This window comes from Brachyistius frenatus, unplaced genomic scaffold (assembly GCF_029030835.1).
Source record: "Brachyistius frenatus isolate BFR_SWC_R1_liver_20210118 unplaced genomic scaffold, ASM2903083v1 Contig_122, whole genome shotgun sequence".
NCBI classification, from domain to species: Eukaryota; Metazoa; Chordata; class Actinopteri; family Embiotocidae; genus Brachyistius; species Brachyistius frenatus.
In genome coordinates, this window is record NW_027210721.1 from 62,501 (window position 1) to 80,000 (window position 17,500).

General features: G+C 45.2%; 2 protein-coding genes across 3 annotated transcripts in view; both read right to left on the reverse strand.

Moving 5' to 3' along the window:
• The window catches only part of LOC138629863 (uncharacterized), a 4,683-nt gene extending 1,752 nt beyond the window's left edge, over positions 1–2,931 (reverse strand). The window contains exons 1-4 of the mRNA XM_069713836.1: positions 2,622–2,931; positions 2,116–2,181; positions 802–926; positions 1–305 (exon numbers count right to left, since the gene is read on the reverse strand). The exon at positions 1–305 is cut by the window's left edge and continues 1,752 nt beyond it. Of these exons, the coding sequence (XP_069569937.1) occupies positions 1–305; positions 802–926; positions 2,116–2,117 (432 nt within the window). The 5' untranslated portion in view covers positions 2,118–2,181; positions 2,622–2,931. The remainder of the gene's footprint in view (positions 306–801; positions 927–2,115; positions 2,182–2,621) is intronic.
• Positions 2,932–3,388: 457 nt separating this feature from the next.
• On the reverse strand, positions 3,389–17,481 carry coro1cb (coronin, actin binding protein, 1Cb). Of its 2 annotated transcripts, none has more exons than XM_069713834.1 (11): positions 14,996–17,481; positions 9,661–9,860; positions 6,842–6,964; positions 6,064–6,193; positions 5,713–5,894; positions 5,499–5,618; positions 5,005–5,109; positions 4,773–4,918; positions 4,414–4,471; positions 4,081–4,320; positions 3,389–3,689 (listed from the first exon to the last, which is right to left on the reverse strand). In XM_069713834.1, exons 1-11 carry the CDS (start codon positions 17,052–17,054, stop codon positions 3,570–3,572), a joined length of 3,483 nt encoding a protein of 1,160 aa, XP_069569935.1. In that variant the 5' UTR covers positions 17,055–17,481; the 3' UTR covers positions 3,389–3,569. The 2 variants fall into 2 exon arrangements, with proteins under 2 accessions (XP_069569935.1, XP_069569936.1); XM_069713835.1 differs by lacking the exon at positions 14,996–17,481 and adding an exon at positions 13,447–13,769.
• Positions 17,482–17,500: the final 19 nt, after the last annotated feature.

The window sequence follows — 17,500 nt, forward strand, 5'->3', positions numbered from 1 at the left end:
TGTGTTTGAGCTGTGAGTTTTGTTCGTGCCGGTTGCGTCCATGTTGTCCACTGTGGGTACCACGGTGCTCTCTGCTGCTGCAGCAGCACTAACGTCCGCAGGGCTGTCCGTTGTCTCCGAGTCGCTTTTATTGTGAAGTCCGTGTGCGGTGGTCAGCTGCTGGGGTGACCTGTTGGGCTCAACAGTGAAGGTGATGTTGTTGGTTTCTGGGCTGAAGGCAGTCATTGACTCCATGGTTAACAAAACACATGTCACCCACAGCAAAGCCCGAAACGTCTTCATGCTGAGGAGCATCAAGAAAAGATCTGAAATCACAGAAAAGTTCACTGGTTGCAGTTTTACTATGACACAGTTGCAGATGTTGTAAAAAAACACACACAGGAAACACAATCTATGCGTCATGTGTCTGCGAGGCATCTTATGATGAAACAATCATGTGTCTTTCACCACCACGCCCTGGGCTCCACTTTTACAAGAAAATAACACGTCCTGTATTTACATCGCTAATGTTAAACGTTTCTAAAAGCAGTCTGTAGATGAAGAAACCACATTCTGTGTTTATAGTTCAGTCTGCAAAAAAAGATTCAAAATCTCTCCTGAAACTGAAGAATGAACAATGATTTCAAGTCGGAAGGAAAAATAATGCCGATAAATCTGTTTCCTTAAAAATATCAACATAAAAGATAACTGAGCATTTTTTTAAAGTAGCATTATCCAACAACATTGCATTTCCTAAAGCCAGAAACATTCAACCACAACAACTTTGAAATGTGTCCTGGGAGACATCTGTCGACGTCTTACCTCGCTGCTGGTGGTGTAGAGGGATGGATGGATGAGAGGATAAAAGCTGATAAAAGTCAGGTTCAGCTCGTTTCAGCCGGTCTGGCAGGACATCCTCGCAGCACTGAAACAGTCGGTCGCACTGCCTGAGAAAGAAACAGGAAATGTTGACTTTTTTTGTCAAACATTTTCAGTTAAGTCAGATACGGAAAGACACTTCCCTTTGAAACTCGGCTTCAGCTCGCAACAGCCAGATCAAATTGATCAGCTTTAATCATTGCTGAAGACATAATAAAGACCTACATCAGCCCAGCTACTATATTTTAGGAACTTCATTTTATTTATTGCCAGAAGATGCATCTTACCTCGCTGGTGGAAGCTGAAGAGCTCAGCTGGAGCTGCTTTCTTTGTTCATTCTGATTACTACTTTATCTAAAGTAGCAGGACGTGCACACTTCTGTAAACTGCTCTGAAATTTCCCGCATGTCAAGCCTTGATCACATTTCTGTCCAAGATGTAAAGCTGTATGTCATGTGAGGTAAAAAACACGACAACCACAGGACCAGTTTCACGAGGACAACAATATGTCCAGTGTTTTATATGGAGGAATAAAAGCAGCTGAAATCCCACATAATCCGTGTTGAAGTCTGGATTGTGTGTTGGCTTTTTAGAGTGTTTAACAACTGCAGTCTCAGGATGAAGATGGACTCCTACATTTGTACTCTGTGAAGAAATAGAGATGTTCGTCTTGTGTGGAAATCAGAACTATCACTTCCTGTACTGGTGACTCACATTGAAAAGGAGTTAACAAAAAAAATGTCAGGAAGGTAGTAAGCTGTTTGCTTTTAGTTTTTAACACGACCATGCTGTGAAAAAAGAAGCACAGTCCTGACAGACAATTGAAACCTACATGCATCATGTAAAGCCGGTCTTTTTTTTTTAAGTCAATGAAACACATCACTGAGCAGCTGAATAAACTGAACATGTTGTTGCTCAAATATGTTTGAAAGCAAATATTAAAAAAAATTCATTGGTCCTGTTTTTATACTGTGAATTTTCACTTGTTTATGATTCTATATTAGATATCTTTTAGTCAGATTTCAATTCTGTCAAACTATTGAAGACTTCAACTAATATTTTGTACATGTTGTGAATTAACTGTTAAATTGAGGAAACAGTTGGTAAATGATTTCTGGGGTGGAGTTGGGGGGGCTGACTACCCAGCACCCTTCACAAGACACTGTTTGTGTGACGGGCACTGGACTTTGTGCTACACCCCTGGATCAACTGATAACCAGTCATAGAAATCATCGTTAGCCGGCGCTGCACACCCACATCTTAAGTACAGAAGCACCAAGCGTCTTCTTTAAACATATCCACCATCCGCATGTTAAAGCAGCTCTGGAGGAAATATCAACAATACAACAGACAATTCAAAACTTCAAGTTGAAAGTACTCTTTACGCTGTCAGAAGAACTGCTGAATTATGACGAATGATATATGAACACAAGCAGTTTTAATGTTATAGCTGGTCAATGCAGAATTATCTTCTAGATAGTTCAGCAGTTTAATATCGAACACATATTTAATGATGATACATTTTCCATGTAAAAAAAGTAGCTGTCAAATGTAGTCATTTGGAAAATTTACATTTTCTTTTAAAACACTAAGATGCAAAGAGTATAACGTGGTATGAAATGGAAATCATATCTCGGATGCATTAAGACACAGTACTTAAGTAAATGCAACAGCAGTCATTTAATTTCATTCTTGGCGCCACTTGTTAATAAAAAGTAGTCAGACGGACACGACATCTCCAGCAGAGACGTGTTTTCACCAACCTGAAAAGTTGGAAGTGTTTCTTCAGAGATTTCAAATCCAGTCAGATGGCAGGAATGAAACGGAGTAAATGTGAAGCTCCTGCTGAGACAAAGGGAAAGATAGAAGAGAGAATAGAGGGAAAATGGAGGTTTTCATGTGTAAAATCTTTATTATGTGCACAGAACTGTTTGTCAGGTGTTCAGTGAACGGCGCTGGGTGAGTGGTCCCTCCAACACCAATCTGCACTGGAAGAGGCCAACGCTAGTTTCACCCTTAACCGTGACAAGAGGCACCACTACATTTGCACAACATTTACACCAGAGAGATGCAACTCCCCCCCCCCCCACTCCAACCCCAACCCCACCCCCACCACCCATTAAAACCCAATGTTAAATTTAAGTCCAGGATTTACAGGAACAAAATGTTTTCGAAGGAATTCTTCCACATTCATAAATCTGGTGGATATCAATGAGCAAACTGGTGCGAGGGAAGAAGTTCGACAGCTATTGTTTAAAAAAATTCCAGCTTGGCTATATGGTTCTACCAGGTTGTGACTGGAATGTACAACAGGAGAAACAAATGAATGTAAAAGCAGTGCAAGAAACTGCACACGATTCATATTTGGCAACACAAAAGAGAACAATGGAAATACTGATGCTACATACAGTTTCTGAGTAGTAAGTACAAACTTCATGAGAATGTTTTACCACAAAATAAAACAAAAATTAAGACTTTTCTTTCAACAAAAATGTCTTTTCTTCAAATGTGAACATGAGCTGCAAGAGTTTTTCCTTTTCTGTGTGTGGGTCCGGGCGAAGTGTGAAACAGGAGGCTTGATGAGGAAAAATAAAAAGTTGGTTTTGGAATGTCGGCTCGGTGGCACCGCAGGAGGAACGCCAGCTCAGCGGAGCCCAATCTGGAGAATTTGGCGGTGGCTGACCCAAAACTAGGAGCGGTCCCGGGAGGGCTTACAGGGCAACCTTGGCGACCTGCTCTTCCAGTCTGGCGATTCGACGGTCCTGGAGGATGACACGGTCCCTGAGTGACTTGAACTCTCGGAGTACCTCTTCCAGTTTGTCCTCCATTTTCTATTCAGAAACAAAGAGAGAGTTCGCTTGAAATGACATCTGGCTGCTAAAAATGTAGAGACTCAAGACAGACATGATCATATCTCCTTCTAAAGAAATGGTGTTTGTTCATCCTGGAAAAGGGAGCAGGGGTTTGAAAGATAACGAGGAGCACGAGCTCTAAACATTTTCCTTTGCTGTTCCACTCATTTGTGACCCAAACACCAAAGTATGTGCTGATTCACAACTTCCTCAAATTGTTCCAACCATAATAAGTAGTGTAAATGGAGGAGTCGAAATGTCAGCAAAATAACAAGTGTCTGAAAAGTGAACTTTTTTAAAGACCAAATTACGATATTTTACAAAATAGAAAATAAGTAAATGATTTGGATCAGCGGAGGCCGACACTCACTACTGAGGGCTGTGGAGCAGCGTGCTTCTGCACAGGCGACATGTTTTCTGCTTTTGTGGCCTGCTTGCTCTCCAGGACGTTTTTGACCACTTTCAGGTCCCGGTTCTTCGTGGAGACGTAGCCGTCTTTGAGCGATATCAGGATAGGACCTCCGTTCTTGCCGGCGAACCACTCCTCTGCCTCCAGAGCGGGGTCGGGCCCGGCTGTGTCGGGATACAGGTCGTCCTGGAACAGGTCCGACTGCATGGGTGCAGAGGAAACAGGGAAAGGTCATGAGGGAGATGTTGAGGTCCACAGAGCGCCATGGTGATGACTTGATATGAACACACTGACCTTGCGTGGGACTGTCATGATGATCGGTTCACATTTTCTCTCGTGTAATTTGTAAAACCTAGAAATGATTTACATAATATGATAAATATCAGAGACAACAGTAAGAGTATGTATATATACACATACAGCAGCTGGTCGGATGAAACAACACATTTAAATATGGTGCTTGGCTTTGAGAAATCTGTATTTTTCAGTGTTTTGTGACACTGTATAGACCAACTATCTGGAGATGAAATTAGCTCCAGCGATGCCCATTTGCAGCAGCTTCTGGAGACATCAAATCTACACAAAGTTATCTGCATAATCCACAGGAGCACCAACGGACTATTTGTTATAGAAACACGTATGTGCTGTAATACCTTGCGATTTCACATTTGTTGACATCCAGACCTCTCTTGGGCATGTATCCCATCCCCCTCTGGGGCTCCTTGGTGGAGAAGGTGCTGAGGTAGTGAACAAACGGGGCCTCATCAGTGATCTCAAAGTACCGAATGCTGCTGTCCCCCTGAGGACACAGTCACAGTTAAAAGTCAGTCTTTCAATCTCCTCCTTTAATACAAAACTACATATGTAAATCCTAAAGCAGCTTACCTTTCCACACAGGTACACCACATTGGTGTCGGAGTCGTAGAAGGGCAGCAAAACTCCGTTACTGGTGTCCATCTCTTGAACGCATATCGGCTCATCCATGGTGTCCTGGAGACACAAAGTTTGAAGTGATGGCGCAGTCCTGAAGAACCTTAAGTTGTATATTTACAGACCATAATGAACGAGAACAAATCAAGACTCTGACATTACATGAAAACGCTGGAAAACTGAAGTCTCTGTGTGAATGTAACACTTGTGTGAATTTAGCGCCCCCAGGTGGAGAAGAGGTGTTACAGCCTCAGCGTACAGAGAGAATAACAGAAAACCTTTATTCCTCATCTCATATTCAGACAGCTCGGTGGAAACTCATGCAGAGCACTCAAAATATTTGGCCTTTATCAGGACAGGAAGGTGTGCAAAGCAACTTCAACATCACAAGTCACACCAGTGTCATACAGACAACAACAGACAATATGTGTAAGGATTAAATAACATACAGATTTCCACAGGGCGAGCTGGCGCTCGCTCATGCGGCTGAATCCGGTGGTGAAAATGTTCCCATTTGCTAAAAAGATGGCTCTCATTGGTCGAGCTCCTTCGTGAGCTTTGTCCTTCTCCTAAAAACAGAAACACACTTGTAGTCATGACCGAAGGCCTCACCGGCATCTTGCTGTGTGGAGATTAAACCACATGCGAAGAGCTTTCACTTACCGCCACGACCTTCTTTTTACGAGGGTCGATGACGCGGACCTTCTTGTCCTTGCAGGCGGTGCACAGCAAGCTGCCGTTGCGGCTCCAGCTGACGCTGAAGATAACGTCGGGGTGCATGTCCTCCAGGTTGATCACAGCCTCGCCCGTCACCACATTCCAGATGATGACCTGGTTGTCACACCCTGAAATGGACACGACAGTCTGAGTGCACTCAGCTCTCTGTGCAGCTTTATTCCAGCAAACAAAGCAACCAACAGAAGGCGCTGAGACCCGGTCAGACGGCAGACAAACGCACAGCATCATTTTACTTTGAAGGAATGAGGGGAACCACAAACCTCCGTTAAAGATTACCTGCACTGAGGAGAACGTTGCGAGCGGTGGGATGCCACGACACGATGCCGACCCTCTTAGAGTGGCCCTGTAACACGACCACAGGCTCCGACAGCGGCGTCTCCAGCCCGTTCTCAGGGACCTGCCACACCTGCAGCAGATGAAGGAAATGATGAGCTACAAGGAGATAATCTGTCAACCAAACAGCTCCAACATTAAAGCATGGCGTACTACTAGAGTAGATGAATCCTGTGATGATGCTGATGATATTCAACATTTTCAATAAGACAAAACGCTGACAGTATTACAAGTCAAGCTTGACTGTTACACATGCACACAAAACCTGAAATAAAAAGAAACCGTCATCTACACTTAAAAAAAGACATTTTCTCAAAAAAAAAATCTAAAAGTAGATCCTCGTGAATATATACGGTAAACAACAAATATCCAACATCATGGCTTCAGAAAGGCTCTAGAATACAGGATATTACATGGCATACTGTTATTTTGTCCTCCTTCATATTCACCACATCCTTTGAAATTCTGCAACAATAATCCTCCAGATTTCTTTGAATGATGTTTTTACAATGTAAAAAATATCTTGACATCATATTTGGTGTTGAGTACAAAAAAAAAGGAATTAAAATGTCAAATCTCCGACCGCTCTACATTTCCTACTTTGCTGAATACAGCGGTGGAGATGTGAAGTCATGTGACCGAGTGTCCGAGTACTGACAGCACTACATGTCAAACAGCATAAACCCAACAAACCAGCAAAATAAAACGCTCATGACCTTACCATGACCGCGCAGTCCTCCGACCCGCTGGCGATGACCAGGTCATTATGAGGACACCAGTCGATGTCCAACACGGGGCCCGTGTGACCACATACAGTCGGGTAGACCTTGTCTATGCGGCCGGTCTACGACACAGAAGATAAGTTTGTTACAGAGGATGCAGAGTGGAGCTCAGGCAGACAAATGAACACGGACGACAAACACGCTTCTTACAAGACATATTTCAGCCATTACAGTTTAACACACATTTCTCTTCATACTCACCTAAAAAACAAGAAACTGACAATAGAGGCTAAAACAATTGTATATAGATACACTTTCAAATGAATAAGACATCAACTCAAGTTTGATGGTTTTAAATAAATTATGATAACAGCCACGTAAAACCAGCAAAAAGAGGACTGAAGCTGTGAATGAGTTCCAAACAGCAGATTAGAGCTCCGTTTGATGCTCCTGCCTGATCAATATCATTTTTATAACTATCATTTTCATGTCCAAACACAGTCAACACATTTTTCCTGTGATGACTTCATCAGTTACAGATTAGCATCTCTGATTAGCCCACAGTTACAGCAGCTTTTCCACAGGCAGGACGTTATGCATAAATGAATTAACCCAGTGGACTAAAATCCTGTCGCGTCCTTTCTGTGAGTATCAATGCAGTAACTGGAACATGATTCCCACCGGATGGCGTCACTATCAGGTCCATGTCGACATTGATTACAGATATGAGCCCCAGGGAGCAGCAGCACACTGAAGACCCGGCCTGCAGAATCCATGTTCTGAATCCTATAATGAGACAGTTACAACCTCTAGATGGCTTTTCCACCCTCAGTATCAAACTTTGATCCTCAAGGCTCGGTGCTACACACGTTTTTAATCTTACTGGATAATTAAAGACACAATTTCTGACTTTTGTGTTAAAAAAAAAAAAAAAAAAAAAAAAAAAAAAAATGCCCAAATCGCATTCCAAGACTACAAATGTGCAGCCATTGCAGCAGCTGTCCGACAGCAGCTCCATCAGCAGGCTCACCGCGACAGTACCAGCACGCTGACTGGAGGAGGTCCAACAGTATCGTCATCATAGTGAAGCATGTGAGCGTTCTGGCATCAATAATTAGTAGTAAAAAGAGAGTTCCTGTTGATCTACGACGTGCTGGATGGAAGCTGAGGAGGTCACCACCGTTATCACAGTTGATCCTGCAGGTCCATGAACCGTTGCATCAAACAGGCAGTAGTTATCACGCCCTTTTATTCAAAACCACAAATGTCCAGCTGCTGATGGTGCCGGATCGTAGAAGTCATCAGGATGTATCCTCATGAACTTCTGCACAAGGTTTCAAGGCAATCATCCAGTATTTGTTGAGATATTCCAGTCTGGATCAGCGGACTGGCTCTGTGACAGCACTGGAGAACTCATTCTGATGGAGCAGGACACTCTGGGTTGTTTGGATTTCTTTAAACCAATCACGTCATCTCAACGGTGCTCGCCGGAAATAGTGTCATAATGTGTTTTGATGGAACTGTGACATCAAAATGGCTAAAACAGCTGCAGATGGAAATAACCAACCAATGGGAGGTTTATAGTATAATTTATACATCTGGTGACTGACTGACTGACTGACTGACTGACTGACTGACTGACATCCTGCTATGATGCACACACGGCTAGAAATGACATACGACATGACTATTCCTGTGTTCATGTCATGTTGAAGCGTTACAACTTCCAACATCAGTTCCATTAACAGTATGATGTCATCACTACAGTTGTGTTGTAGTGTTCTGGGCTGGTTGTAGACATTCGCTGAGTCAGCCCATATTCAGGTTCCAGCTTGGTATTCCTTCAGCTGCTGTGAGAAGTCAACTACAACAATACGTATTAATATGTGCAGCTCGGATTATTAATATTTTGCAGTTCGTAGTATTAATATGTGCAGCTCAGATTATTAATATATGCAGTTCGTAGTATTAATATGTGCAGCTCGTAGTATTAATATATGCAGCTCGTAGTATTAATATATGCAGTTAGGAGTATTAATATGTGCAGCTCGGAGTATTAATATATACAGTTTGTAGTATTAATATATGTAGTTAGGAGTATTAATATGTTCAGCTCGGAGTATTAATATGGGCAGCTCGGAGTATTAATATGTGCAGTTAGGAGTATTAATATGTGCAGCTCGGAGTATTAATATATACAGTTCGTAGTATTAATATATGTAGTTAGGAGTATTAATATGTTCAGCTCGGCGTATTAATATGTTCAGCTCGGAGTATTAATATGTGCAGTTAGGAGTATTAATATGTGCAGCTCGGAGTATTAATATGTGCAGGTAGGAGTATTAATATATGCAGTTAGGAGTATTAATATGTGCAGCTCGGAGTATTAATATGTGCAGGTAGGAGTATTAATATATGCAGTTAGGAGTATTAATATGTGCAGCTCGGAGTATTAATATATACAGTTCGTAGTATTAATATATGTAGTTAGGAGTATTAATATGTGCAGCTCGTAGTATTAATATATGCAGTTAGGAGTATTAGTATATGCAGCTCGTAGTATTAATATATGCAGCTCGTAGTATTAATATATGCAGTAGGAGTATTAGTATAAACAGCACCAGGCTGTGGGAGCGGAGCTGCAGAACGCTGCTGATCGTCCCACTATGAAGACGTGTGATGCAGCGTCCCAGAGGAACCGTCCCAGAGGAACCGGTTCTTTTGGACCATCAGTAAAACGTCTCTCTGAAGTCTACAGGACTTCAGTGCTCTTTGACATGAGAGCAACACAACCTCTTAACTGTGATGGCCGCCTCACCTTCTGCAGAGGAAGGACCAGGAAGGCTCCGCCCCCGCTGGCCTCGATGATGATGGCAACAAACTTGGGGTTGACGGCGCAGAAGGAGCTGTCCCACGTGACCCGGGACACTCGGATGTCATCGTAGCTCTGGTCGTTCCTCACCGCCTGACCGAACACATGGCGGAACTTGCTCTGTCGCACAACTCGCCGCAACATATCTGCAGGAAGACAAACGAGAGCAGCGAGTCAGTGACCAGATGTTCGGCTCCAGATGTGCGAATGAAGCACGCTGCAGTAGAAACAGGAAGTAGAAGGTAAATCTAATGCTGGTTTACTGACAGCAGTCTGAGATGAGGAGGTGTTTGACTTCATGCATCCAAAGGACTCAACAGAAATGAAATCAAGTGAGTCTTTCCTCCAGCTGTTTCTCTTCTTATCGCTGTGAAGGTCACAAGACTTGAGACGAAGAGAAACAGCTGTTCAGTCGTGAACATTAATATGCATCGTTTTATTAGAAAGGTGTATTTGAAGTCTAGTTTGTCAACATACGATATTTTGAATGCAGTTCAACCCTAAACATGGACAACACACTACATCCGAGGGTCTATGGAGGAGGCAGGAACGTTATATGTTCCTGTCGCTGCTCCAACATTCAGGAAATCATCTGAAATGTTGACCTTCAGTCGACCTTTTTTAAACTCATTTTGCCTTCAGCGTCATGAGAAGTTGTTCATGAAGTGGAGACAATAGTTCTTCCTGTCGGCATCAAACATCTGCTCTGTCACCAGAACATGAGAACCAGATGTGTTGAACCTCCAGAAGAACCTTTGGTTCTTCTAGTGATGCTTTGCTGCAGCATGTCGGCCGTGGTTCTCCGGTTCTCTCCTGAACCAGCTGCCGCTGGGACCTCAGCTACACCGGAGAACACGTGACAGCAAACACGCCAACTACACGTGAAGACGTGTTTCTACCTGAAAGCCTCATACAAGCTGTTTGGGACATTTAGTGATGAGACGGGACAGAATGTTTCGTTGCAGCTCGTCTAATTGGACAACTTTTTATTCTCGTGTATTTATGATTCTTACATGTTTAATTTTGTAGACTGTGAAGTCAAACAAGCATTTAAACACATTTATGGTTTAAAAAAAAAATTGCACAAAACACAACTACAATGAATAAAACTGATGATGGTGTTCTGGTGGTGTTCTGATGATGGTGTACTGATGGTGGTGTTCTGATGGTGGTGTTCTGATGGTGTACTGATGGTGGTGTTCTGATGGTATTCTGATGGTGTACTGATGGTGGTGTTCTGATGGTGGTGTTCTGATGAAGGTGTTCTGATGGTGTTCTGATGATGGTGTTCTGATGATGGTCTGATGGTGGTATTCTGATGGTGTACTGATGGTGGTGTTCTGATGATGTACTGATGGTGGTGTTCTGATGGTGTGCTGATGGTGGTGTTCTGATGGTATTCTGATGGTGGTGTTCTGATGAAGGTGTTCTGATGATGGTCTGATGGTGGTATTCTGATGGTGTACTGATGGTGGTGTTCTGATGATGGTGTACTGATGGTGGTGTTCTGATGGTGGTGTTCTCATGAAGGTGTTCTGATGATGGTCTGATGGTATTCTGATGGTGTTCCGATGGTGGTGTTCCGATGGTGGTGTTCTGATGGTGGTGTTCTGATGGTGATGTACTGATGGTGGTGTTCTGATGGTGGTGTTCTCATGGTGGTGTTCTCATGGTGGTATTCTGATGGTGTTCTGATGGTGTATTGATGGTGTTCTGATGGTGGTGTTCCGATGATGGTGTTCTGATGGTGTTCTGATGATGGTGGTGTTCTCATGAAGGTGTTCTGATGGTGTTCTGATGGTGGTGTTCTCATGAAGGTGTTCTAATGATGGTGTTCTGATGGTGTTCTGATGGTGGTGTTCTCATGGTGGTATTCTGATGGTGTTCTGATGGTGTACTGATGGTGTTCTGATGGTGTACTGATGGTGTTCTGATGGTGTTCTGATGATGGTGGTGTTCTCATGAAGGTGTTCTGATGGTGTTCTGATGGTGGTGTTCTCATGAAGGTGTTCTAATGATGGTGTTCTGATGGTGTTCTGATGGTGTTTGATCTGTGATATCACTGAGATGAAGTCAGCGGCTCTGCAGGAGTCTGGCTTCAAGTCTAATACCGGCCCGGTAGGTTCTGGAGCGGCAGACTAAGTGGACCGGCAGGTTTCCCGGTAGGTTCTGGAGCGGCAGGTTTCCCGGTAGGTTCTGGAGCGGCAGGTTCCGGTGAACGGAGGCTGAACGCCGTCTGTGTGGAACAATGGTTGGTGGCTAACGTTAGCTGATGTTAGCACCAAACCCGGCAGGTCCGCTCCTCCCGGTCGGAACCGCTCCTCCCAGTCGGGTCCGTTCCTCCCGGTCGGAACCGGCAGTGAACGAAGAACTGAGCCATGAAGACTAAAGCTCGGCTGTGGATATTAAATATGAAGGTTTGAGACCAGCTGGTTCGGAGAGCTTCAAAGAGAGTTAAAGATAAAGTAGCCGTTGCTACCGTAGCATTACCGGGACTACCGGTACTACCGGAAATACCAGACTACCGGGAATACCGGAAATACCAGACTACCGGGAACACCGGGACTACTGGAAATACCAGACTACCGGGAACACCGGGACTACTGGAAATACCAGACTACCGGGAATACCGGAAATATCAGACTACCGGGAATACCGGGACTACTGGAAATACCAGACTACCGGGAATACCAGACTACCGGGAATACCGGACTACCGGGACTACTGGAAATACCAGACTACCGGGAATACCGGAAATACCAGACTACCGGAAATGCCAGACTACCGGGACTACTGGAAATACCAGACTACCGGGAATACCGGACTACCGAAAATACCAGACTACCGGGAATACCGGGACTACCGGAAATACCAGACTACCAGGACTACCGGAAATACCGGGACTACCGGAAATACCGGACTACCAGGACTACCGGACTACTGGAAATACCGGACTACCAGGAATACCGGACTACCGGAAATACTGGACTACCAGGAATACCGGGACTACCGGAAATACCAGGACTACCGGGAATACCGGAAATACCAGACTACCGGAAATACCGGACTACCAGGAATACCGGGACTACCGGAAATACCGGACTACCAGGAATACCGGGACTACCGGTAGATTCTGAGTCTCCAGATGTGGAAACCTTTAAAACACCACAAAGTAAAGTTTCTTCAACATTGACATCAGTCACAAATATTAAGGTGTGAAATTAAAGAGACATTTATTGTTTCCGGTGAGACGATGCTAACCGGGCAGCGGCGCCGCGGGTCGGTCCGGAGGGGACACCGGAGGAGGACCGGAGGAGAGACCAGAGGACTGTTTTTCTCTTAAATACTTCACATCTGGGACTTCCGTGGTGTTTCCACAATAAAACGAGCAGCGGGCTGCCGGATGTCTGCTGATGGTTAGCACGCTGCTAACTGTTAGCAGCGGTGGAGCGCTGCTGATGGGTTAGCACGCTGCTAACTGTTAGCAGCGGTGGAGCGCTGCTGATGGGTTAGCACGCTGCTAACTGTTAGCAGCGGTGGAGCGCTGCTGATGGGTTAGCACGCTGCTAACTGTTAGCAGCGGTGGAGCGCTGCTGATGGGTTAGCACGCTGCTAACTGTTAGCAGCGGTGGAGCGCCACCAGCTGTGCAGATCTGTCCATGAAGGATGCTGCTGAACTCCGAGCGACAGATCACACGTCAAATAAGCAGAGACACGTCCAGACTTTCTTACCTCCTAAATCTATTCAAGATTTTCGTACGCGCGGGCGAATCAGTCCCGACACATGAATGTGGTCCCGGCGCGCCCTTCTCCTGCAGGACGGTACTCGGTAGCTGCTCTCCACACAAAAAGCCCCGCGACGCTCGGTTCCGCTCGGTTCCGCTCCTCAGTGCAGATGTGTCCGGCAGCAGCTTTTAAATCTGTCGGTATTTCAGGAGGCCGGCTGCAGCACAGAGCATCTCCAGACCGCTCCTCACCTGCGGAAGACTAGCAGCCGTCTATTCTCATGTCGTTGTTAAATTCAATAGGATACGTTGACGACCGGCTACAGCACATGCGCAAAGGAGCAGTCCGGTTCCGTCTCCGGAGGCTGTGGATGGGCTGCAGGGGAACCGGGTTCTCCCAGTTCCACCTCCTGTCTTTTTTAAAGGAGACGCCTTTAATCGGTACATTTTGTTCAACTATGAAGAAATGTGGGATTCTTACCAGCAGCATCTTTTGGATGAAACCCCCCCCCCCCACACCTCCACCACCACCTCCTCCACCACCACCCCCACCAAGCCTGTCCTGCCCAAACACAATAAAGAAACCCCCAATAGTCGGTTCTGCACCCACATACACACAGTATCATAAGAGCTGTGGGAAATCAGCTGTTATCCATGTCTCTTGTTGTCTTCTTAGTAATTATGGTGTCACAAAACAGATTTGAAGTGTTTGGTTAGATGTTTTTTTATGTCTTGTCCAGTTTGGATGATGGTGGTGAGTCGTTGAGGTCCTAGATGATATAACATGTCCACATGTCTGAGTAATAATCATCCTCATCTATTCTGATCTAATCAGGAGACTTTCCTTAGTTGCATTAGTAGATTTTTTAACAATGCCGTTGATTAAAATGATAGAACATTCATGTAACCGGCTGATGAAATTGTTAATAAATCGATGGGAGTTATAGAAGGAAGAAACGATGGTTTATGTGCTTTTGTTTGCTTGCTTGTTTCTTTAAGGTGTGCAGCCGATCCCAGAAGACTGAACCTCACGGACACTTTCCAACAGTTGTTTCCTTCATCATGAATAAACCAACTGCTTTCAATTAAGAACAGCAAAAACATGAAAGTACAATTATTTTAGCAGAATATTTTCCTAATTCCCCGTCCGTCAGACACGGAGTACCAGTCACATTATTTCAGGGTTGTGTTTGTGGATGAAACACCAGTTTTCACTCCTTTTAGGCCTGTTGTGTTTTCTAGTGACTCCTCAGGGAAATATATGGAGTCACAATGAGTCTTAATCCGTCCGGGAGTATGTCGACAACTTTGACCTTAACTTGACAATTAATTTTCAAATTTATCAAATTAGTTTTAAATACGTTTAATACACCAGTCCAGCAGGGAAGAGGTTCACCTCAAACGTTAAATTTAAATCCTTTAACGGTAAAACATGAAAACGTGTCCAGCTGAAGCAAAGAGTTTTGTTTTGCTGTATGAGGAAACTCATAACACGTATTTCTGTATCAATGCTTTAAAGAAATAAAAGCCCCGATGTGTCTGAAAACACGACCTACCTTTCTTTGGAGAAGGCTGCACTTCTGCTGGTCTCTCTTTGGATCTCTTTGGGACATCGAAGGCATTTTTCATTTGGGAAACTTTCAAACTTGGACTCTGCTCGGCCACACGAACCAGAGATTTGGCCACTTCGGGTTTAGCCCGGCCCGGATGTCTCTGGTTTGTTTCTTTGATCATTTCCGCCACGGGCTTGTAGGAACCCACATCACTTCCTGCATCTCTCTCGCTACTCTGATCAGTCGTATCTTTGTGGTTACCATAGTTACCGGGGATGTCATCGCTGACCTGTGTGCGGACTCTTTCAGAAAGGAGCTCAGGGTGCATCTCTCTTTTCCCTGAACAAGCAGGTTTTGTTCTGCGGATTTCCTTCTCTGATGTGACCTCAGGCACGCCGAGAGTCTCTGTGGAGGAAAACAGATTTGGGGGCTTTTTGGCAGCAGGAGGAGGCGACCATCGACACCGGGATCGCCTCTCAAGGAACACTCTTCTCTGCAACATGTCCAGGTTTTGTGCGTCTTCCTCTGGAGACAGTTTGGCCACCCGCACGCAGTAGTCAAAGTCGATGGTATCTCCGTACTGGTCATCCAGGTGGTCGAGGGAGAGATGGTCCGAAGGGCTGAGGTCAGCTGACAGCCGGCGGATGTTGGTCTTCATGGTGTAAGTACCCTTTTCATCCAACAGCAAGCACATGTCCTGATTGGCTGCAGCGTTGCATGGAAGGTGTTTGTTAAAGTGAAACGTGTGTCTCCTCTTGACTCTCTCCTCAGAACGCAGGTGATCTTTACCTCTTCTTTGCACATCAGTAGACATTAATTGGGCTGTTTTGAGCTTTATAAATGGGTTTTTAGGTTTTTTGGGGACAGGTGGAGGCGGACCTCTGACTTTGGGTTTTTCTTTTGGAGCAGACTCGTCTTTGGAACCGCATGAGGCGGATGCGGCATCTGCCGATATTGTTGTTGCTGTCGTCACGTCTTTCTTGGCCAACAGATGAGTTAAAGGTGGAGGTGTGATGACAGCAGAGAAGCAAACAAGCTCACTCGCCTTCTTCAAGCTCGCGACCTGCGTCTTTCCTTCACAGCCTTCATTCACAGGGATCAGATCACAGTGCTCCAAGGAAAAGGAGGGATTGTCTTGCAGTTGTAAGATTGCAGAGTCAGAGATCATTGAAGAGTCAGAGATCATTGCAGAGTCAGAGATCATTGAAGAGTCAGAGATCATTACAGAGTCAGAGATCATTGCAGAGTCAGAGATCATTGAAGAGTCAGAGATCATTGCAGAGTCAGAGATCATTGCAGAGTCAGAGATCATTGAAGAGTCAGAGATCATTGCAGAGTCAGAGATCATGGCCTCTGGCGGCTGAGAGGTGGTGACTTTGTCGAACACTTGGCTGTCATCCGTCTTGCTACATGAACAACGAGGGACGGCACCAACAAACTTGTTCTGATGGGACTTTTGTTGAAGTTGTTGCGTAACAAACCCTAAATTGTGGCTTTCCTTATCCTGATTTTTACATTGCTTGATGTGAGCAGAAATGGGTCCTCTGCCGTGGTCATTGGACTTGTGCTCCGTCTCTGCTTCTCCTCCACCAGTTGTCTCTCTGTGAGCAGCTCCGACATGACCGACTCCTTTTAGCTGACACCTGCTGCCTGTCACTTCAGCCAAATGTCGACCCGTTTCCCTCCCTAAACAGGCTGTGGGTGAACTCCTGGCATGAGTGGCCACAGTCTCAGTCGTGACTAAAGACGTGTCAGACTTTCTTCTGCTTTTCTTCTCACCACCCTCTTCTTGAAGGGTACTCCTGGACGGTCGTGGGAGGTTAACGTCGGCGTCAGAAGCTTCTTCGTCAACTCCTCTTTTTACAGATGACTGAGGCTCCTCTGTTTTAATCCTGTGGTCACAAACAATGTTACTTCCCCCATCAGACAACATCCAGGTCTCATCCCTCTCCAGAACCACAAAGTCTTCCTCATTAGCGGGGTTGCGTGAAGCTGTCAGGCCGCTGGCTTGAGTCTCAGGACTAAACTTGCCACAGTCCGTTTCTGGTTTCTTCCCGTCCATAGCTGCAGTCCTGCTACCGGCCACAGCCTTCTTCTCAGATCCTCGCTTTCTGTTGGAACTTTGTGTCGTCTCCTTCGGACTCAGGACGGTTTTTGACTCCTCTACAACAGTTGGAGTGACCCTCTCCGTGTCTCCACCCACCCGCTCTCTGCTGGTGTTCAGAGGGGGCTCCTGCTGACCTCGAGGCCTGATTGGCTGCCCTGTTTGGGGGTCTGTACGTGTAGAAGTGACGGTGAGCTCCTCTGTATGCTGGCTGCTGACACTGATCCCACTAATCCCACCAGTGCTCTGAGGTCCATGGTCCTGATCCTTGCTCTCTTCTTGCTCTGCAGTCTCTGACCGCTGGGTGTCTCCAGTTTGCTCCGACCAATCGGAATTATCAAGTGACTCCGCGTCTTTTTCCGACAGCTTCTCCAGCTTCTGGCCCATGGCTGCTGTTCTGTCTG